The following is a 25242-nucleotide window of genomic DNA, read 5'->3' as shown; positions in this document are numbered from 1 at the left end:
AACTAGTAAAAAACAAAAAGAAAACAAAACCGAAACAAAGCAGCTTAACACCACGGGGGAATCCGTAGCTCACATTCCACAATGTCCCTCCATGTAACACACATTAAGCCTCATATGAACAAGATGGGTTTCTACTTAAACATACCAAAGTGCCCATTTTACTAAAATTTCCTGATTTATTCAATTCATACCAAAAGGAGAAAATGGCATGGAGGAAAGAGTCTTTTATTTCAAACACATAGGCTTTTGAGTTACACTGACTAGGTTTGATTTTTATTGACATGTTGTTGTGTAGATTCTTTTGTTTTACCCCCCACCCCCTTCCTTTAAAGTTTCACAAAAGAGGCTCTCATTGCACGCAACACCCCAATTCAAAGATGCAATATCTAAGAGCAATGAAAAGTAATCCAGTTTTGTCACCCTGGGTGGGACAAACGGTCAAGTGGACGTGAAAAGGGCACGGATATGTTGTCCTTTAGAGATAAATCCACTTTCATCTGTTGTCTTCTTTGGGGAAGTCTATAGATCCCAGGCTTCCAAAGCCGAGGCTTCTACTTTCTGTGTCAAAAGCATTAATTTCTCTGTCCTGACGTTCCAACAAGTGCTTAATCCGTTCGGTACGTTCCTTCTGAAGTGCAGCCAGTTCCTCCTCAATCTGCAATGAAAACACAGCATGCTAAATGGAATTAGATTCATTTTACCTATTTTTTAATCTGTAAGGGCATTATGGTTGGAGATGCAACAAGCACTGGTTAAATGTTGCCTATATGCAAAGGAGCTAAAGCTATCCAACAAGCTGCCATGAGTGAAAAAAAGTCGACGTCCTCGTATCTGGTTAAGTTATAAACATAGTGAAAAATAATGTAAGTTTTGTTACATAAATCCACTGTATCTGCTTTTTTTTTTTGGTAAGGTCAAATATGTAAAGGTGAAGATCCCGTAACTTACTGGACTTTGAGGGGAATTGGAAAATGTAATTATTTCTATTATTATAATTACAATATCCTGTACTGAAGAAAAGTTTATTTTTCCTCATATATGCCGTCAATCATAGTTCTTAGTAAGAAATTGAATTGGAAAAAAAGTAGGAGTAGGAGGAAAACTGGAAATCAGAATCAACCGCAAAAAATTCAGCTGTTGCATCATAATTGTTGTCAGTAATTTCAACATGTTTACTGTATATAAAGATGTTGCAAAAACCTATTACTACATTTCCATTAAAATTCATATTTTTATTCTATTGATGAAAAACTGGGTCTTTATGGGTATTTTTGGCTTCAGGTTCATATTTAATATCACAAAACGATGCTCTGTTGGGTAGTAAAACACTTGCCCATTGAAGGCAATGTAGACAATCAAGACAATACGACCAAAGGAGGAAAGAAAAACAAAACAAATCACACATAAAAAACACATAGGAAATGAAAAAGTAAAATGAGTAAAACTAGATTAAACTAGACATGGGAAGAAAGCATAGGAGGAGATAGGGCACAATGGGGGAACAAAAAACATATTGGAACTCAGAATTGAAGATTCATAAAAGTAAGGAAGTATTTGTAAATCAAAATGTAGATATTAAGCAATCTAAGAAGCAAACAGAAAAACACAAGAAGGTCCTTAAAGGTCCAAAAACTGGAAACCCTGGGTCCCACGCTGGGTATAGACCTGGACATTTCAGAATTCCTTCTGCTACTTCTATCAGCAGTCACATCATCAATAAACACTAGTGACCCAGTGCTACGCAGCCTCACATGCACGTATTATAACACTGGCTTCACCATGAGTGACAGAAGATGTGGACTGCTTTGAATCATGAGCTGTTTCTCTCACTCACCCACACTTTTCTCTTCCCATCATTCTGGTAAAGGTTAATCTTGGTTTCATCCGTTCAAATGATTTTCAGCACTATGCAGGTTCTTTCTGATGTTTTTTAGCGAAGTGTAATCTGAAGACTTCTTTTCTTAAACATGAACATAATTCTATCATGGCCCATTTGATGGATTTATTTTGTTTTATCAGCCTAACAATGGACTGCACCTCAGCATGATGGTTATTTTACAAATTATGGTCCAAGTTATTGTAAAATAGATGATAAGGGAGGGGATACATGTGTCTGTGTAGTGTCTTCTTATCTTTTCGCTGCTCACTTGTGTTGTCTGTTTTCAAAAAACTAAGACACCAACAGACAAAATGGCAAACTTCAGTTTGCAAAAAAGAGAATCCAAATGCCGTCATTTATATACAGTGTGTGGCATTTTGTCATTTCAAGTATCAGACAAATAAAAACCAGAGAATTTCCTCCTTGGCCTGAGGAGGCAGGAATGTGTGATCCAGGTTTAACTATCTAAAACAGTACTTCATTCAAAACTATAAAGGCAGTTTTACAGTGTCATTAGAAGAAGACTCAAAACAACCACCAAATTATCTCCACAAGATGTTATGAAATTACTTTTTATGATCTTTCAGTTTGAACCAAAAGTGGTGAACAGAACAACGCTGTCATCATTAGAGCCCTGCCATGTCATGGTTTTCCTATTATGAATAAAACAATAAGCATATTTACCATGTTGTCTATGTCCACGGTGCACTTGACTACAAACTAGAGCGCCACTGTTATGCTGTTGTCAGCTGATAAATCGTCTCTCTGGACGCAGATCTATCTACCTACCTATCTGGCATCATTTTCATAAAATATGGTATCATGCTGGATTTATTTTAGAATAGCTTTGATGCTAAACGTACCTTCTGTTCAAGGTGCGCTCTCCGTATGGAGACCTTCTGCTCAAGTTTCTGCTGCTCGCGCTCATGTTGGGTCTCCATCTGTGACTTGGTTTTTTTCTGGTAAGCGTCCAGGAGTTCCATCTCTTGCTTCAGCTGCTGCTTCAGAGCTTGGCACTCCGTTTCCTGCTCCGCTTCTAATCGCATCTAGAAACACGGGGAGACGGAGTTAACGACAAACATCAGAGAATGTCGCTGTTGAAATTCCAGGCTCTTGTGTTGATGAACGAGCCCCGTTTCAACTGTTTATAACAAACTCCTGCGTACCGCTTGTGAAGCCATCATCTCATTGATGCTCTTCTCGTACTGCTCAGCCAGTATGGCCAACTTGCGTGTCTGCTCCTCTTTCAGGCCCTTCAGGATGGTTTTATGGTCACCTTTGGGAGACACCTCTAGCTGATGGTTCCTAAGAGCCTTGTACTGCTTATTCTGCACCTTACATGTGTCCTGAAACTGTTTTTTGATCTGCATCTCCAGTGTCTGCAACAGAGATAATGATTAAATGTTAGTCTCGTGCTCTTTTCTTGGTATATTTAAAGTTAAAGCTGACTGGTTCAGTTGGTTGTTCATAACTCAACTGATTGATTAGGCTTGTGGATTCAAAGCCTGAAGACTGCTCAGTCTACCCTTTCAAAGTATACAAAATAAAGTTGTATGAATAAATAAATAATTTGTTTGCAGCGCCCTTGAACATTTATTTCCATAAGTGGGCTTCTGACCACTGTGCTATTAGTGCTATTAAAGAGAGACGAGATTTAAACTTGTGAACACGCATGTTTTGGAGGAAGCAGTTCTCATGGCAACGTGATTAAGGGTTTTCTACAGGTGACTACCGGGCTAAATATTTCAGTCAAGTCGAATGCTATGAATGCATTGCACAGCACTTGCAGAGCTTCAGCGTAAACGCATGACTTCATCAGGTTATTATGTAGATGTTCATGGGATATAAACTCTCCACCACACAGAATAGCAGCAAAGAGTAAATCTCGGGCACCTTGAGGTTTCTGGGCTGCTGTCGTTGCTCCAGAGTGTGTTTTCTGTGCAGTTCCCTTTGCCGACGGTTATTGTACTCCTCCTGGTTTTCAAGCTCTGTCTGGTGCTGCAGCCGCATGAGTTCAATGCGCAGCTTCTGGAGCATCTGCAGCTGCCTGCGCTCCAGGTCCTGGGTGGACTCATCCTGCCGGATCATCAGGGCATGTTCCATCTCCTTCTGGGTCCTCTTCTTGTTCAGCTCCTGGGACACGAAAATGGACCATTTTGAAAGACAGTATTAATTTGTCATATATCTTAATACAGGTTTTCTTCTTTTTCTTTTTTTAATGTTCATTATTTTTGATTTAATGTTAAAACTTCTATTTATCTCCATGTGTTTCTCTTTGCTGAAATACATGAAAACTATGTAAGTGACATGCAGTTACAATGCCAGTACTTCGCTGGGAAACCCTTTTCCACTGTGGAAGAAAAACCCTTGCACTCTGTACAACACCTAGATTTTTGAGTTTTTTAACCTTTTCTTGGTTGTTATCATTCTTTGTTAAAAAGAGTTTTTATACCGTTGGTGAGTGCACCAGAATATATCCCTTTATGAATGATATCCTATGATCTATAATTGTCATTAATGTAAATAAGTGTACATTATCCAAGAAATTACTAACAGTAAAAATAACTCTTAGTTGCTTCCTTCAAGCTACAAAAAGTTGTTGTGTCCACAAAGGTTCTGAAGACAGAAACAATCATCCCAAAAGCAGGTGACTGTGAACGCTGTTTCATGGTGGTATAGTCTTCTTCTTTCGGCTGCTCCCTTTAAGGGTCGTCAGAGTGGATCGTCTTCCTTCCTACCCGATCCCTGGTATCCTCCTCTGTCACACCACCCCTTTACGTGTCCTCTTTCACTTCATCTGTGGACCTTCTCTGAGGTCTTCCTCTCTTGCTGCATTGCAAGTTTGTGATGTCCAAACCCTCTCAAGCTTGACTGCTTCTCTAACTTTGTCTCCAAACTGCTCAACCTGAGCGTTCCCACTGATGTACTCATTGCTAATCCTGTGCATCTTGGTCATTCTCAGTGAAAATCTTAACGTCTTCAGCTCCAATGTTTCCAAACCATACATCACAGCAAGTCGTGCTTTCATCTTGTAAACCTTCCTTTTCTTTCTCGCTGCTATCCTTCTGTCACAAATCACCTCTCACACTCATCTCCACCCACTCCACCCTGCTTGCACTCTCTTCTTCACCTCTCTGTCCGTTGCTTTGGATGGTTGACCCCAGGCATTTACACTCATCTACCCTCTGCTCTTCTCTCTGCAGCTTCACTGTTACACCATCCTCCCTCTCATTCACAGTCTTGGTGGCACAAAATGTTACGTAACATCAGGATATTGTATTACTGTACCTCTCTCAGTTGCTCTTGTTCAAACTCATGTTTCCTGAGCAGACTCCGGCGTTTCAGAGCCCTGCAGCTGCGATCGTACACCAGCCTCTGCTGGGCCAGCAGGTGAGCTTCCTCCTCAGCCTGAGAGCGCTGCATTGTTTCTTTGTGCCTCGACAGACGCTCCTGCTTTTCCTCCTTGGGTATACAAGGGTCATTGTCCATCTCCTGCAACGCAGCACAAACCGTGTGAATGGACTTTGGACAAAGTGAAGATTTTCTCAAAGAACACATGCTTCGCGTGCAACTTCATAAACTTATTTGTTGATGATATTTACTTCCTTGATCTTGTCTTTGCAAAGCCTGTATTCCTTTTTCTGGTTTTCTAAGAAAGAAGTCAGCTCTTTCTTTTGCTGAGCAACAATCTGCTGCTGGATCCTCCTCTCTTCTGCTGCAACTGACTTCATCTGTGAAGACACATTCAAATAATCAGATTATCACCTTTTTATAGAATCCCTTCCTTACGTAGACACAAGTGCAGCTCAGAGTGAGTTACATCACTCTTTAGTTTTCATCTCATTCACAAATAACACCTGCTGCTGAGGCTGTACCTCTTTGTCTGTTTGAGCAACATGGCGTTTGGCCAGTCTTTCCAGCTCAATGTAAGTGTTGTTCGCATGTGTCTCCAATTCCTTCTGCAGCCGGAGCCTATGCTCATCCATCTCGGCCTTTAGCCTGTTCTCCAGGGCGATCAGCTGCTTCTGGTGCTGTCGCCGCATGCGCTTATACCCAGACATCTGCACCCGCAGCTCAAAGTCCTGCTCATGCTCCTCGATCTACCTGATGCCCTACATGGAAGAATATGGGAAGCAGGAAGTGAAAGAAATCAAGCAGCCAGAAACATGAAGCCACACACCGTACAGAAAATACAAACTGCAAACTAAAAAGCAATCAGAAGCCAGATCAGCAAAAATCCATAACAACATTTTTTGGTTTGTTTGTTTAATCATCCGAAATTTGTAAGATGCCACTATTCAGGAATCAGCACAACAATCTAAGATGACTGAGAGAAAATTCAACCTTTTACAATCAGCAAGAAAAAAAAGCAAATAAACTAAATCTCACTGGTAAAAGACATCAAACGGTCATTTACATGGACTACATATAAACGCAATACACACACTTCAAAGCAGGGGCAGAGAGGGAAGCTGAGGATGGAAAAAATGACATCCATTAACAGGATCTGGTTGCCATGACTACAGATGTACAGCTGAGAACACAGACATCCCTTCCCTCCCTCCTCATCCTCGCGCCGCCAAGCACGCACACACAAGCTAGCGCACACACGCACGCGCAAACACACACGGATTTTTATTGTTATTATTGTCAGTATTATTTGCTCTACGCAAACGGCGGTGAGAGGGAGTTGCGTACCAAAGATGCTGATTTGATGGTGGCAATGTGTTCACAGATCTTGCAGTCGAGAGACCGGCTCTTGCGAGAAGTAGGCCGCAGCTCTGGCCTGGTGTCCCTGTGCACAGCCTCATCCCTCACGCAAGCATGGTCCTGCAGGGAGGGAGGAAAAGGGGGAGATAGTGGGGCTGGGTACTTCCCAGGCCCTCCGCACTCGCTGTTTCTGCTAGAGCCGCTATTACTGCCGAATCGCCCTGAATGCAGCACAAATCCAGCCTTAAATGCATCCTTCCCCTGCTTGTTCCCCCGCTACTGGCTGCAAGTCCTTGCTAAGAGAGAAAAGGGCATTGCCAAACAATTGCAGGCAGCACCGAGAAGGCAGCCACTAGATGAAGTCGCTCTTTTTTTTCTTTTTTTTCTGGCGTCCCCCTCTTTCCAAAGAGGAGGAACCGAATGGCTCCGGTGGATACGGGTGAATTATGCAATGCCTACCATTGATGATAATCGGAGAAAGACGGCACAGAGATGTCTTTTACAGCCACTCTTCTTTTCCGTTTCACAATGCCAGAGATGTTTGGGAGGAAATATAGTTTCCCTGCGTTCCTGTGGTCGCATGTAGTGCCATATTTGAAATGCTTTGAATCAGATAAGGCACATCCAAACATGGTTTTCCCTCGAATATGTCGCCCGACGATCCGTTTGTATTCCACTCGAATTTCTGTCCTACATTTACAGCGCACTTGGTCATGGTAGGTGGTTCTGGTGCCTTCTATTCATCTCTTTGCTCTGTCCCTCTTCTACACTCCCCCTTCCTTTAAAGAGACACCACAATACTACTGGCACATCTCAACACTGGTGAAGTCATTTCACACAAGAAGAGATGTTCAAACAAACATGCATATGCAGGTGTTCGTAAAGGTACTCGCATCAGTTATTATCATCAGAGCATCTTCTTGAAATCCTAGTGAAGAGATAGTGGGGCATTAGACAGCATTAAAATTCTATAATGACTTTTACGCCTTTTGAATATAACTGTCTGATTTAATTTCATCGGAAGTAAATGATGAATTATGTTAATTATTGCAACAATTCTGTAGCTGTCTGTAATTTGCAGTATAGGTAGAGTAACGAAAAACACTGATGGGTGCTATTATTCCTGCCAGTACTCCATGTGGATGCTGGAGGGAGACAGAGGACATAGATTTGGGGGTGGGTGGGGGTCCCTCTCCGTGGTGCTGAAGGGGCAACCTTCCAGAGAAGAGGCGCCAGAAACTGCAGTTCCTCTAGTGGCCACTGGAGGCTGGCTCCAGAAGTGAGTCGATCCCCATGGGCTCCCGTGTTAAAATATTCAACTTTAGAGCAGTTAAAGGCATGATTACCACCTGGTAAAGAGATCAGTTTTGGCCTCTGTGAGTAGTTTTCCCCTCATAACAACTCTAAGGGTGGTGATAGAGAGTGTGGAGATAGTGGCATGATCACTTTAACTATGTGTCTGAAATCTTGAACCAATCTAGGAACCTTGTCTCAGCAGTTTGTTCAGCCTAACGGACAGACTTTTTGAAGTAATTTTCTTATCATGCTGTCAGCCACCAACAAAATTCTGATACAATCCTGGAAGTCTGAGACACCTCCAATATTCAATAGGTGGCTAAAGGGATACACTTAGAGATACAGCAGATGTAGATAGAGCAGGTGTCTTTCAGAAAACTTGCTTACCAATTATCAGTCTAATCGCAAAGTTATATTGAATCTTTTTTGGTCCTGCATATTAACAATAACAGTTGTACTATGAACACTTTTAATTCAAGTAATAATGTATCCTAGTTTATATGTGAGCCTCCGACCATTGTTCAGTTGGTTTTGCGTACCTTTATCTTCTAGGTCTGAAAAAACAATAAACAAAGGGTTAAAACAAATGATTGACACATGCCCTAACACTGGCAGGTGTTATGACCTTTATACTAATACTAGGGCTTGATACATGCTACAGACCATCCAGGAAGTTTTTACTTTTTATTAGCCTGTTAAACACTAATGTGTCTGTGCATTGTAACCATACAGTTTATGAATGCACTTTGCTAATCAAGCTAGCTAGCATTATGCACTGTTAGGGGTGCGGCTGCCATGTGTGAAAGTAGTGAAAGATGAGAGACATTTTTTCCTGTTCATTTGCAGATGCTTCCAGTGGTTTAGTGGTTGATAAATTTGCTTAGAAAGCAAAGGGTCAATAGTTTACTTCCACTTTGGAAACTCCAAACGGGTTGCGTCAGGAAGGACATCTGGTGTAAAACTGCCAAATCAAGCATGTCTATGACAAGGGAGCAGCTGAAACAACTTTTAGAGTTTATTGTGAAAAGACCCGAAAGATTTGGCTGATTTGTTTCAGTTGTTAGTGCATTTTGTTTTCAGCTTGTTTTTTCCTAGCTAAAGTTAGCATCATATTTAATATTTGAATTACACATGCACTTTGTTACCAAATTAGCTACATGTTAGCATTAACACTGGGTAAATCCCAGGATCTACGCTTCCCTCCAAATATGCTCATGATGGAGTTAACATGCAGTCATTCCAGAAACCAAACTCAAGTATTTAAAAAATGGTAAAAACAAATATGAGTGGCACCCGATTTCAATTTTATTTTTAAATGCTGACTTTCTCTAGTTTTGAACTGGCTTTTCACATTGGTAGTAAATGTTAGTAAAGTACGGAAGCATAGAGCTGCCACCCAGGCAAAAGAAAAATACAAGTGTATCACGTTATAACGTGAAAAGTTTATTGTTCTAACAAGATACTTTTCCTGTTCATACAATATACTATCATGTTTGTACAATATACTTTTCACGTTTGAACAACATAATATCACGTTATTACAATATACATAATTATCACGTTCGTACAATATAAATATTATATTGTACGAACGTTATTACAATATACATAATTATCACGTTCGTACAATATAAATATTATATTGTACGAACGTGATAATTATGTATATTGTAATAACGTACAAACATGATAGTATATTGTACAAACAGGAAAAGTATCTTGTTAGAACAATAAACATTTCACGTTATAACGTGATACACTTGTATTTTTCTTTTGCCTGGGTGGCAGCTCTATGCTTCTGTAGTAAAGGACTTTGCAAATGTACAGTTCTTTTCACAATTTGTATCTTAAGTACATATAATTAACAGTATTTTCTATTTCAGAAAAAGCATGCTGACTGCCATTCATCTGTTTCTTTGTGACACTTGATTTGCCGCTTTCTACTGATCAAATGACGCTTACAAAAAATGTCAAAATCTCTTACTTTCACTGTGCCTTCTGATTTTTCACCCCAAACATTTGTCATGTAGTATTCTGTTTCAACAGTAGATGTCACCCTTGACTTCAGCATGGGGACAGACTTTTTTAGACACTTTCAAGCCAAGATGAAACTGCCACTGTGTTGTGCAACTCTTACTCAGGAAAAAAAAAGTCACACCCAAATGTGTGCAGAAATATTTATTGTAGCAAGCTCAACATCACCAAGAATATGACAATGACCACACGTGTTGTCGGGATCTATTATTGCCGAGTTCTGAAGGCTGTGAACTGATGGAGAATTTTAAATGGAGTCTATGAGCAACACTGCTCGTGTCTCCTATGAACCTTTTGGTCTGTAGACCATTAAAGAGAAGTAAGTCTGTCCTTCCACAGTATGAGCTAGGGGATGTCCCTACAGATTGCCTCACAAATTGCACACAGAGCCATCACATTGCCGTAAGAGTCTCAGATAGCAGACAAATCTTGGCTACGTTTGAGGGAGCCTGACTCACCCTAAGTTGGCATGGCCCTATCTTAAATGGACTGGAGAAGAAAAGCAACATTACACATCACTTTTTCCATTTAGTGTTGATGAAGAGCTTTATTTTATTTTTTATTTGTAGCTTTTGCTCGTTATTTTATGTATTATAAATCTTTTTAAAAACAAATACTGTGCAACAAGCTTCTAACCTGGAAGGCGTACCCAAGCTGAATAGGTGGTCTTAGAGAAGAGCTGTTTATGAATCTCTACATGATGAAAAAAGTCTCATGAGGAGGAAATAAATTCCCTTATGTGACTCTAAGTAGAACTTCAATGCCCTCTTGTGGACTGTTTGACAAGACTTTTCTGCATACCTTAAGAAGCACAGCTACTACAGATCAAACTGATTTCTCTTAATCCTGCAATCTGCCAAAGTAAGAATGCATTTATGAACAGAGGATGATGTTTGTTTGTTATTTTCATTTGTTAGGGATTATGTGATATCAGGACAGCTTTATAATGCTGCTTCGTCAAGAAATCATCATATCAAGTTTCAGGTCAAACTCATAAATCTAATCTTGATCTGAAAACATATGAAGTGTCACATTATTATGTTGAACAGTATGAAATGTTCTCTAGTGGAAATAAACCAGCCTGGTTAGTAAATTTGCAATGCTAGAACAATTACGCTTTCTCTTTAGGTCAGTGCTGCAAAGGTTGCTACGCATAACCTGAGCTACATCAAGTTCTGCTCACTGGTTTCACTTTTGTTCATCCTGCTTCTGTCTGATCTGAACTGGTATGACAATCTCATTGCCTGGGATGCTGCTTGATGTCCCTGGCACGGGGGCCTCTACAGACAGGACTCCATCTGTAGACAGGGATGAACTGATCTGCTGCAAGTCAACCCCCTGTGGCAACCTTAATGAAATGAAAAGAAAGTTGGTAAGCAACTAACAGAACAGTGTATTTGTAACATATATATGTTTAACACATTTTGAGAGACTAATTAAACAGATTACAACCTATATATATATCAATGAACTCTATTATTGCTGCAGAATCATCTGTGTATGTGTTGATATTCTCACCTTCTGTAAGCTATACATACTGTTTAAAAGTATTGTGCCACCCCTCATTTCTTTATATTTTCCTTCCAAGGAATCAGATTTTCTTATAATTTCTGAAAGTGATCTTGAGCAATAGCTATCCAATAGTTTCTGAAGGTCTTTCAAAGTTTTTCCTTTGTTAAGTATATCTCAGCCTACTGTGCAGTGTGTCCTTAAAAAAGTTGAGGAAATTGAAAAACTGGAGGACAAAAGTTTTCACAGCAGGTAACATGTATGTGTAACATTGCATGTGACAAATAAAGGCTTGATTGATTGATTAGTAAATCACTACAGCTATTTCCCAATTTCCAAGAAAAGATAAATAGAAATGACTCATAGTGTTCTCTGACAACCTACTTGTATTTACGAGTGAAGCACCTTGAAACCAGTCCATGCTCATCCTGTCTTTCTTCGTGGGTTCCTTGAAATGAAAAACAAGCAAACAAAAGTGCTTTTTACACTTTTCATCACGTATTTCATCATAAATCTCTCTTATGATCAATCAAAAACACTGACACTACCTGATATTTGTAAATAGCCCTCTTTGGTTGTGATTGTGATCTCTTCAGGCGAGAAGTGATTAACATCCAGATTAATCTTCCAGCTGTTTGGCCCTGTTTGGATCTCTGATACTCCACTTGTCAGTTGTCTCAATCCCTTCTGGTCTGTGGGTCGCATACCAATAAATGGGGGGAGAAGGGGACTTTGTGTGTACCCTGGCCATGAGAAAGATGCCAGTCTCTTCTTCGCCCAGTCTAGCCAGTCCAGATCACCGGGCTCCAGGAAGGGTGGAAGACCAAAATCCTGAGCAAAGATACGGCTCGGCTGTGTCCAGTTTGGAAAAGGATCCCATTCCACATCTCTGCGGAAAATTGGACGGGATAATATTTTATTTTCTTCACCCATATCCTAGAAAATCAGATCAATATGAAGGAACAGGTCTGCAAAGAGTATCACTCCACTGTGACAAATAAGTCTCGTCTGATCACCAAGATCCAAACAACAGAGCAGCTGTATTTTTATTGCCCGACAGAAAGTGTGCAGGAGGTCCAAGCAAAGGCGTTCTTTGGCATCTGCACGGTCCAGTCTCACACTTTAAATACCCGGGTGGGTCATTTTAACACTTGCGTGGCAGTAAGAGTGATCTAAAAGATGAGAATGATTTATGAGATGAGCTGGGAGTTACTCCTCTGTTGCCCGGGACATGGAGGGGATAATGCTAATCATTTGTATTTATATCTCTGGAGTGTCTGTGGCAAGTTGTTGGTGAATGACTCTGGAAGCAAGGTTATTCAGCAGAGGCCTCTGCAGTCTTGTCACATACTGGTGCTCTTTGTCCAAAGAAACGACAGCCTTGGGTTGCGTGAGGGAACAGCACGTACATTCAGAGTAACACAGTAAACAACAGTGTTACTTTCTGAACCCAAGATTGACTTGAAAAGATGAGATCAAATCGAGAACAATAACGCGATAAACGTGTGGGACAAACTGTTGTTTACCACAAACTAAAGACGTGTTTACAGCCAGGACAAAGCGACAGACTGAGAGACTGACGCAGTGGAGTGGTTGTGAGGAATTTCACATGCACAGATGAATCTGGGCAACAAGGGTGATATGCTGAACAAATAATGAAGCGAGCTTGAGATTCATAAATCAACCAGGCATCTGAGGTGGAACTTTACTAATGAATTTATTAATGAGGAAATATCTGAAATCTTTTAAGAGCAAGAAGTCAAATTATCCCCAAAGGGCAGTTAAAGTGCATTTTAAGGACTGGAAAGTTGACATTACATTTATGGATCATCTGAGAATAAATACAGAAAGTTATTATTAGTACTCATATATAGGTATGAGTAAAACAATCAGGACTAAATATAATCATTCTTAGGCATACACCTGAGCTTTAAGATGCCACGTCTTGGATTTAGTTGCTCTTAACATGTTGTAATATTGTTTTCACCATACCAGTGTAAATGTACAGCACTGCAAAAGGCTCAGAAACTCACAGTAACAATGTGATGTTGGGTCTGAGTCATATGTGTGTGCCAAAAAACTGTGGTTAGTTTGATTCAAGAATAAGATTCACCTTCTCATATTATATTTTAATACAGTTTAAAAACAAACAAACAAAACACCACAATAGCCAATTGTATAAGAGCATTTATTAACATTTAAGAAATACACAACCAAGAAAGTGCAGCGTTTTCTTCTCTAAATACACAATAGTTCAAACATTTATATTAGTTTTTTGACATTGTCATAAGAGGAGTGTTTAGGCAGTGGCAAGGAGCAATTTGCTGAAGTTTATCAGTTTATCTAATAAACTGGGTGCTGTATTTTACTGAATGACTTCATTAAAACAATACAAAACCCAAAAGAAAAGCAACACAGTTTGACTTTTCAACACAAAGGGAGGTTAAATGTGTTGCACTGTATGTAGATATTAACTGTGCAGAGGAACCTGTTCCCAGAGGAGCAGCTAATCAACAGACAAAGCAACTGTTGGAGCCCCGGGTCCAATGAGTTGGTCGCCCGAGGACTGACAAACTTTAAACTGTCCAAAGTTTGCAATGAAATACCTGGGAGTCAGAATCACGACAACAGCAGTCATCTTATTAGTGTAGACAGGAGGCTGGAAGAATATAGAAGCTAGCAGTTATAGTATTAACAGTTCACATGCAGTCGACTTGGTCTTGGACATTGTTAATAAATAGACATAGCCTCTTCCATTTCTAGATTAATGTTTTACCCATTACCTGTTTAGCTAGATTAATGTTTAATCTACATTTATAGGTGTGTCATTGTGGATTCTCCCCTAAGCTCTAATGACTCTCCGTTTCTGCTGACTGTTCATCTTTTCTGAAATTGAAAGGGATACAAAATAAAAGTTAACTCAACGTTCACTCAGCAACAGGTACTATAACATAATCCTGATAAAATGAGTGCATATCATCACTTTATTCATCCACTAATAAGATTAAGTAATATCTTACTGTACCTTTTACGTTTTCTGGAGTGGAGCACGATTACTGTTATGATCACAATTAGCGTCAGCGCTCCGATGACTGAACCAGCCACAATCCCTGCGGTATTACCTGAAGGCAGAGATTTAAATGAGACTCTTTTCCCACTGAGTCAAGTTATCCAGGACAAATGGGAAAAAAATGGGACTTGATTGTTAAGTGTGTAAGAATCAAACAGGAATCACATGATTTAGAGTTTGATTTAGCTGAAAAACAAAGTAGAAAACATGATCTTTATATGGTTTTTTAAAAAAAGGGTGCAAGTCTTATACGAGGGTATCATGTCCACAGTACAGATTTTGTATATTTGTGTGTTTGTTTTTTTGTCCTCTCCAGCACACATTAAGTGCAACGAGACTTCTTGGAAAGATCTAAAAAATAGCAACTGCATGGAAAATGATGCAACGGTGCATGAAAAGATGATCTTGAACACTAGACTGGCCAAAATTTCTTTCACTTTTCTACTTTGCTTTTTTCTATTGTTGTTGTTTTTACTTTTTTGTTCAGACAAAAGCATCTCAGCAACTATTCTTTAAATTGCTATTACAGACATGTGCAGGTCACAGATGAGAAATCCTGACTGTACCCTGACCTTTCATGTAAGAACATTAGCAGGCCAAATGCGTCATTATCAATAGAAAGGTCTACAGCCTGACAATAAATCCTAATGGCTTTGGTAAACCTTTGGCCCTTGAAAGTTTGTAGGTTAGAAAATAATCTCCTGACAGGCATTATATGAGTTCAGTGAAATCTCTTTTGTTACTAGAGTTATTGCTCGTCCTCAGCTTTTAATTTTCTTCTAAAAAAAATTCTATCTGCTGCTGTACAGATGAGGAGAATCACCCTCCCCTTTGATGGCTGATATGGTAGAAGTTCACTTCCAGATATTTAATTTTTGTGACCAGAAAAATTCAAACTGGTATCTCTAAGAGGATCATGATGTGATGCTTTTACTTTTTCTATGCAAAAAACTGGGCTGTTAATTTAGGTTTTCGGTTTAGTCCTCATTCCTTTGAGAGCGGGATGCATGCACAATCTTTCCCATTCTTTGATTCTGCCCTTTCTGTGAAGACTTCTGTTTTTCATCAAATTTAGGTCATTGCCTGCATATTATCTGATTGAACTGGGTGCTGATAAATGCACATCTTGAATGTCTAATCCTATGAGTAACAATTAAAAGCCTTCAAAATTTCCTTGGGAAGTTACAGGGCAAGTGTGAGCACTGAAGCTGCGCTTTGTTTTGCTTATTCGCAAGGTTTATAGTACAAATCCAAACAAGAAATACCGGCAATATATTACAGTTGAAGAAGTAAGAAGATGCACGTCTCTTAACATCTCTTTGCACTGCATGTTTGTAACTACTAAATAAGTAAATAAGAAACAAAAAGGAGGCCCGTGGTTAAAAAAAAAAAAAAAAAAAAAGGTGAGAGTGCTGCTACTTCTTCTGAGGTATTTTTCCAGTGACACAATTCTTCTTTTTTTCTGATTCTGGGAAGTCTAAAAGAGAGACTGAATTTAAAAATTACCCATGTAATATGATTGATCAGATCCATCCTCGTGCTAAATCTTTGTTTTTCCAATTTGACACGCTTGTATGAAAGTCGTTTGATGATATTTTTGTGCATTTCACACTCCTGCTCAAAGACGGACACATTTGTCACCAATCATCTGTTGATTTCTGAAGATCAAAATCTTGCTATTTATTGATTTCATCATTTATTGATGTCATAATGTGTCCATACTGGAAGCCACGCAGCGTGTCTCCTCTCCAGACCACTGGCCGTCGGCCTGGCATCGTCGCACTGCTGATCCTTTGAGATTGTAGCCCTCATTGCAGGAAAGCCGCACCTTAGCTCCTTGTAAGTAGGTGGTTCCCTCCTTTTTCCCATTATCAGGTGGTGAAAGCCACCCACAGGATAATACTGCAAAGTATGACAATGTTATACCAAGTGGTACATAATAATGGGATATCTTTTGGATAATTTTTAAAGCTTTTTACCTGGTTTTAGATCCTCTACAAGAGAAACATGACTCTGGAAAGACATTCTCGTAGCTTTTCCGAGTCGTGGACTACGACCTACCAGGATGTCATACCTACAGTACACAAGCAAAGATCAGAAAATGAGATTTTATGTCTTTTAACAAGTTGTGCCATATACCATATTATTTCCCATAACGCTACTCAGTATTTCTCATGTATTCCTGTGTGTGGCAGAGAGTCAATGTGTAGTTTTCACACCCAGTGGAGGATAATATAATTGATGCACTGTACGTGTGACATCATCAGTGTGTTAGTAGCCAAATTAAACTTTATGTGCAAAATTAGCACACATTTATTTAACCGTTTAACATTTACTGACATATCTGAAGCAGATATGCTTCATAAAAACATTACACTTACATTCAGTTTGTTATTATAATAATAGAAAGCTAATCAAAGTTTTCACTCATACCTACAGAATTGAGAGCCTTCTCCGGAGCATATCGTTGCTGCCTGATTGGCGAGTGGATCATCTGGACTCTCAGGAACCAAAAACACTGGAATAAAACTGGTGTCATGTCTGGGGGCATGGTAATATGTTTCCAACAAGTATTCTGAATCATAGGTGAACAAGGCAGACTCGTTGGCTATTGCCCCTGTAAGACAAAAACAGAGCTATACTTTCATTTCCCACCACAAATATCATAGAAAAACATGCTCTTAGTATTAAAGCAGACACAACCCCTGACAGAGAGCATTATCACAAAAAACTGATGGATTTAATTCATGTGACATCCTTTGAGGATTAAAAATGAAACCAACCACCACCTACCACAAAACTGCAGTTCCTTGGATGACCACTTGAGGTTAGTCTTTTTGCCTAATTTTGCTATCAAAGCAACAGGGGTAATTTCTTTTAAATAATGACATAAACGTTAGGGTTGGTGTCTAGTTGACTGCACTAACCAACGGTTAAAGAAGTCTGTGTTCCAGTTTCCTTGATTGAAATTTTAGAGTTTTATTTTTATATTACTTTGTCAGTATCTGTCTATGTGCGATGCACTTTGCTAACCAAGCTTTCTGCTGTTTTCATGAAAGCTAGCATTGCACTCTACACTCCTGCCTAACAAAAACTGACTGGGTCAATAAACTTCTCAGGAAAGTGTTTACAGCGGTCAGGACAGTAAGCTTCATCTCCACATTCTTCTACAGGGGCAGGAAGTATCGTTGTAACCACAGCTATTGCCCCCTTGTGGCAAGTTTAAAGCACTTCGACACGGATCACACTCATCAGACCTGGAAGATATGTTCAGGTTTTATGTTTATGTTTATTGTGATATCACAGTGGAAAGGTCTCGCTGTCACAGGCTGAGAGCATGGGTGCCACTTGGACAGATTCACCCGTTAACATGCATATCTTTGGGAGGAACTGGAGTACCCAGAGGAAACCCTGCACAGGACTCCATTCTGTGAGGCGACAATGCAAACCACTCTACCCCTGTACCAGTACTGTTCTGTCTTCCAACCACCTCAAATCTTAGATTTGTCAACTGTTACCCTTACTTCAGAAAAACTAAGTAACAATAGCAGTTTTCCCACAAATTAGTGATGTAAAGGTTTAGTGATTTCTTACAGCTGGCCCCAAAGCTGAACAGCTCCTCTGGATTGCTGGAGTTCTGCACAATACTCCCGTTGCTGAAAACAAGGTCATCTTTGGCATCACCATTCATCTTTCCCAAAAGTCCAAGAGTGGCGTCTTTAAAATCCTCTGGCAGGAGCACAGTGGTTGTCATGGTTCCCTCTCTCTGTCGGACTTCCACCCCGGCTCCAGAGGGAAACATCACAGTCACATTTGTAGACGTAGGAGAAAACAGAAATGCACCTACGAGAGAATAAAAGACAGTTTGTGCCATTAAAACAGTGCTTTATAGATTTCTGCAGTGTTGGAAGAAGTACTCAGCCTTTACTTATATAACATATAAGACAGCACCTGAAATAAGTATATGGCTGTTATCCCTTTTGAGGTGGTTGCCTTGAGCCTCTTAGATTTAAGTCACTCCATGCAAACACCAACCTTTCAAAGTGAAATTCATACAGGAGTCACATGAGTTTTAAAGGACAGCTACTGAGCAAATATTGTGTTGGCGTTGCTGTTTCAATGCACTGCGAGCCACTGCACATTTGCAGATCTCCACAATGGCTTGCCTCACAGTGGAGGACATTTGGGCTGGCTGTTGTCCTTCATATGTCAAGACGTTGCAGAAGAGGTCAGCACTGATGGGGAGCAGTTTCACTGTTCACAAACTTGTACATGTTGAAATAATAAGGAAGATGCTCCTGCTCAGGCTCTAGACCTCATGCTCCTTCTTAATAATACTCAGTGTCATAGCTGTACACCCAAGGCCTCAAGGCCTTCAACACAGAAGCTGATGTTTTTTCTCCACACAACTATGAACTTTTTGATTTCGCCTTGTGAAACCTGTGAATTCAAATCTTTACAGGAGAAAGTGTAAAAATGGGTTTTTAGCAAACTGATATTGAAAGTAAAATCAGCTGCACAATAGAAAACATAATGTTACAAGAGTACGAGAGCCCACAAGTACACTCACTTCCAAAGAAAATGTTCGGAGTGAATACAGTTTTTAATAAGGGTTCCAAATAAAGCCAGTTTGTTTCATCATGAGGAATAAGATAAATCAGTTTCTCACCATTTAAGTCCATCCAGGTCTGCTCAGTAAATGAGAGTGTTTTCTGGTTGAGCAGCACTTCGAGGTCACTGTTACCACTGACCAGCCGTACCTCGATGATGTCAGAGGACGCTTCTCTCATAGCAACAGATGACAGCTTTGTGGCGTTGGTTGTTTCTAAGAGTGGTATAATCAGGTAAATAAACTGCTGTAATAGTTTTCTTTCTTCAGTGACAGCATTTGTGGAGCATTGTTCACAGTGGTAGTGTTAAAGTTCACTGGCTCACCCGTCACAGGCTCTGTTCTGCCTTGGATTGTCAGCTGTTTTTCCGCTGATGTCACCAAAGTGTATTCCCCTTTGCCGTTGAAGGAGTAGCTAGTGCTGTCAAATGTTATGAAGTGAGGGTCTCCAAAGACCACAGCTGACATTAAACACACAACAAAAATAAAGACACTAAAAACTAATCTTGTGAAACACGCTGTACTACCAGGGCTAACTCACCTGACTCGGGGGACTTGTAACGCCTGCAGTCACTGGAGGACCGGTGTTTGAAGTAGTAATGGCAGTTGTCAGACCAGAGGCAGCAGTAATAGAAGCTAAGGACATCGTATATCCAGTGAGACAGTCCAGGGATTCGAGGAGGTTTCTTGTAAGGAGGTGAACCCCAGTCATGCGCTCGGTCTGGAGTACTACCCCCAATCGAGTCTGCTGTCAGGACCTGAGCGCCGGTGCTGTCGTAACAGCACTGCTGTCCTGCTCCGTACTTGGGACTGTGGATAAATTTCCCAAACAGTGTCAGTAAGATCTGTTAAAGCCAAAGGCAAAAAAAACAATTTAAACAAGGCTCCACAGTCATTCTAGTGGGTAGCACAAGCTTATAACAAGAACATAATACTGCATGATACTGTTTTTAACATATCGGACTTTTTTTCTAGTGTTGGCCTTTTTTTACATGCGTAAATAAATAATAAGCTAAAAAGGAAATTCTGAGAATTTTCTAAATATGTATTTATAAATCCAAATGCAAGACTATGTTTCTCTAATACATACAGTATAATGACCACACAAAACGTTTTGTGTATTTTTAGGTGCAATCTTAAAGATGTAACCATGGAACAGAAATAAACTTTGCACTAATCTAATTAATGAGACAGGAGCATAGGAGCGACACAAACTGATCCAACGTTGAAAACTCAAAAACTCAACTCAAACAAACCAAGTGCAAGTTAGACAGTGAGTAGGAGTTTGTTTGCAATGTTTGATCAATACAGTAACCTCAAAAATAAGCTACTGTACAACAGAGGTGTGTGTGTGTGTTCATAAATAAAGATTTTGCCACAAAGACTAGACATAGGCTAGACTGGATATTATAGAAAATATTATATTCTCGGAATGCATGACACTGACTGTATCTGGCGAGGATGATATACATGTGTGTTTCATTACATTAACATAATTAGAATTACGAGTCCAGATATTTCTCATTTCCTTCTGACCATTAAACCACCTTTAAAGCTTTTAACAGTTTAAATGAAGAGTTCCTTCCACTGAGTCGTTACACAGCATTTGCCTTTTACACCACTGGTTTTGGCTTTGACATGAGTCCAACCACACTCTCATGTGTCTGCCAGATAGCATCATCCTTGACTGGCCAATAAAACCTACTGACCCCCTAACACACGTCGCTTTATCACTATCTTCAAAACCCTGGATAGGCCATCTGGGCAGTTAAATACATTTATGTTTAGTTATTCAAAGACTTAATATTTGCAAGACAACATTTCTATAACCGACCTTGACTTTGTGTTTAAAGCACCACTGTAACTTTGGCGGCTGGGGAAAGAACTATTTTGCTAAAGTTTAAGGTAGCAACCGAGATCATCTTTGTTAGCTTTAAATCTTGGCATCCAGTTCAACAAGCTGAATTGTACGGAAGGAAGCACAGCAGATTTTTTGATTTGACACCATCACAGCCTCACATCTATGTGCTCACTTCGTCACAGGTTATCATAATAACACCAGAACAGTAGTGAATTTCCTTCATAGCCATTATTGCATTTCGTTCCACATCATTACACTTTGGTATTGCCCTAGTTTGTACATTTTAGTCTGATATTACTAAGCTAAAAAACACAGTTACAAAGCTGCAAAAACTAAAAATATGAAGCAAAACAAAAACAAAACAACAAAACTTAGACGTCCTATAAAAGCGTAGTTTCTGCAGCCTGCAGATGAGGGTGCTTTTGTGGTATGTGTTCAGTAATATATTGTGTATTTATTGAGTAGGACTATAGTTAGTCACTTAGCTAGTTAGTTATAGTTATGGGTTATGGGCTATGGTTCGTACCTACATCAAAACTTAACTGGTGTAATGCATGGTGTTTAACTGCAGCGTCCTGAAAGTAAGTGGATATATGGTAATGAAAGTACAAAGTGTACTACTGCTCACTATCAGCCCAAATATAAGAATAAACAAGTGAAAACATGAGCCCTATTTTGTTATATGATTTGTTTTAACTTAAAACAAATACTTTAAAATGAAAAAAAAACTTTGTTCCGCACATATGCTACGTATTTTCTTAATTTGAATGCATATGTGGGGTTTAAAATACTTGAACTCTGGGCACCACTCTAACCAGAAGACTCACCTGGCTTGTATAGCCCTCACACAGTGAACACTCCCAGGATGGTAGGTGCACACACTCCCTTTCTCTATATCACACCCATAGTCAGTCTGAGGAGAAAGATGAAATGTCTGTGACCTGGCAGCCAAATGTGCAATTCACTGTGATCACGTGTTCACTGTAACTTTGAAAACATATCCCATGTCCGGCTTATTGTTGAAAAAATGGAGATGTTATGTTGCAGTTTGTGAATAACTTTCTATTGTGCAACCTGAAGTAGGAGATCAGCTTCCTGTTTGAAAATAGCAAGTGCTGTGGATGATGGGTAGAGGTGTTGTAACCCAGTCCAGAAGCTTAATTAACTGTGTTTTGCTGTGTTTAGTTTCCCTCCCGTTTCCACTTAGCTCGTTACCTCGTGTGTATTTATAGCCTCAGTTTGACCGTGTTCTTTGTTTTGTCTGTTAGGTTCTCATGCGTTCTCCATTGTGCTTCCTTTTTACTGTCTGTAGTTGTTCCCTTCTTCCTTAGCAGCTGGACTTAAAAAGTACAGTTTTTGCATTGCTGTTGCAAATGTGTGCAACCAAGTTTTTATTTTCTGCTCCTCTCACTTACATGAAACCTGCCTGTGTCTGCTCTCGCTTGAGCCAGCGTGCAGGGGCAGTCTATGATCTCACTGAGGAAGTTGGGCAGCTGATTTTCCAGCTTGTCCCATGCCAGACATTTCTCCAGGGCCCAGCCTGCTGAGTCCTTCCTGAAATTCTCCTCCAGATGCCATGCCAGAGCGTGATCCTCGGTCCACGCTGCCTGGACATTCCTGAGCATAACCAACAGAACTTTTTGTATACCTCAATTGTAAAAGAGATATTACATGTAGAAATTAAATTTTTAGACTTAAATGTTTTTCAGGCTTCAACTTGTAGGATTTAGGGCATTCTTTTGGCAGAGGTGAAATTTATACCCATGTATGATTTCTTTTGTGTATAATCAAACAAAATATGTGTATTCATTACTTTAGAAATATCAGAAAGCACACACCAAAGACTAGAGGCTTTTTTACATTTAGAAACAGAGGGTGAAAGGAACCTATCCACATACGCCACACAGTGGAATACTAAATGCTAATAAATATTGATCGTTGGACGATGAAAATCCTTATTCACTAAAACAGTCGCCTATATACCACAGAGAGTGTTTGCACGTACCACATGCCGTCAGGATGGCTGCTGGAGCTGACGCGCACAGAGCCGAGCTCCCAAGACGAAAAGCTGTTCTCTGCTGGTTTGGGCAAAAAGCTGAAGGAGCCATTGTTAGGATGATCCTTTGCAAGAGAGTATAAATACTGCCATTCACCCAGCCAGTACTCTGTATAGGGCTCTCCTACAGAGAAACACTGTGGTTAAAATCACGTATTTCTCCAGTCAATAAACTCATGTGAGCTATAAAGTGTATATAGAGAATTTCACCAACCTGTCTCCCTGTATCCCCAAAGCTCTATATTGACCTTTTCTGCTCTAACTAAAGAGGTATTCCACATCATCTCAAGAGTGCCTCCAACATTAGGTGTGCCATAGTACTGCCATTTTGTTGAGTTGTCGAGAATCGCCTTGAACTTAGAATCTAGCTTACCGGTATGAACTGCAACAGCACAAAAAATCATGGTTAATGTGATCTCCATATCAAATGGAAAATGATGGGTTCTAATAACACCCATAAGAGTGTCTAGCGGGTATTATACCTGAAAGCCAAGTTCCGGCTCTAGTGAATGTAGTGCCATTGTCTGATGAAATCTCAAAAGGAATCCATCCTGTTTCAGATAACAGTGGGGAGATACAATGGCCTGTCCCTCCGTCATCCACATATCCCACCGTATTAATGTTGCCATTGAACCTGCCATAATAAAAGAATGATTAGCAGGGTTCTGATCTGTATTTAAACTCTTTAATGTTAACATAAATACCACAGTTGTCCATGAAAGTCCATTGGATTCGGTTATTTTACATGAATAAAATGTTAGCTCAGTGTCCACTTATAAGCTCTACAGAACTACAGATGTCTTACCTGCATTCAATCTCTGAAGCCGTTTCGAAACTTGCATCAAGCATAATAAAATCTGTGCCGCCGAAAACAGACCCAGAATATGGAGATATATCCACGCAGTACTCTTTATAGTCTGCGCAACAGTTCGCCAGAGATGTGCATGTAGTGTGGCATGAACAGGAGTCCAAGTTTTTCCCACAGTTCTTTTCACATGTTTGTCCTGTTCAAAATAAATGACAGAAGCTCAGGTGTGGAGTCTTGTGTGAAAGAAAAGACAAAATATTCCACTCTAACTGGTGGATTAAAGTGTTGATTCAGCTGATTTGGCTCATTATTGAACATTATGATGGATTCACGAAATATTTTAATCAGTTTTATATTATTTTGTTATAGTAAAGTTGTATCATTTAAAATATATAGGCTTTTTTGTGAGAACTGTTGTTGCAAATTTACTACTCACTACATCATGATTGAAAACCAGAGATCGCACATTTCCTGAGGATGTTGTTATAAATATATCATACAGTGCACTTACCTGATGTGCTGGAGATGCATGAAAACAGAAGGGCAACTATTACAGCTGTGAACCTTCCCATCATGACAGAGCCAAACTGTCAGCCAAGATTTCGACTACACACTCCTGGCTGCTGTTCTACTTTTGTCCCACATATATATATGCTCAGCATTTTGCTAAACCTTGGACCTTTGATAATCTGCGTGTACAAGCATCTGTTTAATCATCAACAACTGGATAACATTTAAGGCTTAACCTTCACGTGCCTCCTTTCAACGATGTCTCGTGTCACACTAATCACACTTGAAAAGATTTATAGTCACATTTAGCTAAAGATACAATGCGTCTAGAGATATGGGGATAAAAAAAGAACAAATATTAACCATCTTCAATAAAACACAATAGAGTATTTTAGTTAGTGGTTCTCTAGTGCAGGCCTCTAGTGGTGGGGCAAAGTGCCTCTGCAAGAGGGCGTGAAATAAAGTAAAATAAATAACTGATTGAGGGAGAATAAACAAAGAGTTTGCTAATGGTATCTTGCTATTTATTTCATATTTACACGTTTACAAATGATTGATACAAACATTGGGTTTGGGGGCATGAACCCACTGAACCCCATTAAGATCCTGTATCACAGCCTGCAATTAAACTAACTTACTAACTAACTAAAACAGTTTCATGCATTCTGATGTGCCAGAATCTTGAACCACAGTTCACAGACAGCCAGTTTTACAGCGGGCCCTCGTTTATCGCGAGAGTTACGTTCTAAAAAAATAACCCGCGATAGGTGAAATCCGCGAAGTAGCCAACTTTATTCTTTTTACAGTTATTATAGATGTTTTAAGGCTGTAAAACCCCTCACTACACACTTTGTGCACTTTTCTCAGACAGACATGAACATTTTCACGCTTTTCTCTCTC

At 39.8% G+C, this 25242-nt stretch overlaps 3 protein-coding genes across 3 annotated transcripts; all 3 read right to left on the bottom strand.

Annotated features, from left to right (window-relative positions):
- Positions 1 to 208: 208 nt before the first annotated feature.
- On the bottom strand, positions 209 to 7359 carry taok3b (TAO kinase 3b). Its single transcript, XM_035906866.2, has 8 exons — positions 6578 to 7359; positions 5755 to 5991; positions 5482 to 5610; positions 5168 to 5371; positions 3773 to 4012; positions 3046 to 3258; positions 2743 to 2925; positions 209 to 655 (listed from the first exon to the last, which is right to left on the bottom strand). The coding sequence occupies exons 2-8, from the start codon at positions 5938 to 5940 to the stop codon at positions 494 to 496; spliced, it is 1317 nt and encodes a 438-aa protein (XP_035762759.1). The 5' UTR covers positions 5941 to 5991; positions 6578 to 7359; the 3' UTR covers positions 209 to 493.
- Positions 7360 to 9987: 2628 nt separating this feature from the next.
- Positions 9988 to 12645, bottom strand: LOC102787252 (heat shock protein beta-1-like). The gene is made up of 3 exons (XM_006788875.2): positions 11977 to 12645; positions 11813 to 11876; positions 9988 to 11267 (listed from the first exon to the last, which is right to left on the bottom strand). The coding sequence occupies exons 1-3, from the start codon at positions 12359 to 12361 to the stop codon at positions 11108 to 11110; spliced, it is 609 nt and encodes a 202-aa protein (XP_006788938.1). The 5' UTR covers positions 12362 to 12645; the 3' UTR covers positions 9988 to 11107.
- A 1012-nt stretch (positions 12646 to 13657) lies between these two features.
- LOC102786960 (sushi domain-containing protein 2-like) lies at positions 13658 to 24460 on the bottom strand. The gene is made up of 16 exons (XM_006788874.3): positions 24344 to 24460; positions 23830 to 24028; positions 23507 to 23658; positions 23239 to 23406; positions 22974 to 23148; positions 22384 to 22585; positions 21796 to 21881; positions 19649 to 19917; positions 19434 to 19568; positions 19168 to 19323; positions 18093 to 18341; positions 16932 to 17115; positions 16478 to 16572; positions 16221 to 16400; positions 14454 to 14550; positions 13658 to 14314 (listed from the first exon to the last, which is right to left on the bottom strand). Exons 1-16 carry the CDS (start codon positions 24405 to 24407, stop codon positions 14278 to 14280), a joined length of 2448 nt encoding a protein of 815 aa, XP_006788937.2. The 5' UTR covers positions 24408 to 24460; the 3' UTR covers positions 13658 to 14277.
- Between the last annotated feature and the right edge of the window lie 782 nt (positions 24461 to 25242).

Source organism: Neolamprologus brichardi, chromosome 7, assembly GCF_056152115.1.
Source record: "Neolamprologus brichardi isolate AB-2024 chromosome 7, ASM5615211v1, whole genome shotgun sequence".
Classification (NCBI taxonomy): Eukaryota; Metazoa; Chordata; class Actinopteri; order Cichliformes; family Cichlidae; genus Neolamprologus; species Neolamprologus brichardi.
Note: the sequence above shows the minus strand (reverse complement) of the source record. Positions and strands in the feature narration are given on the sequence as shown.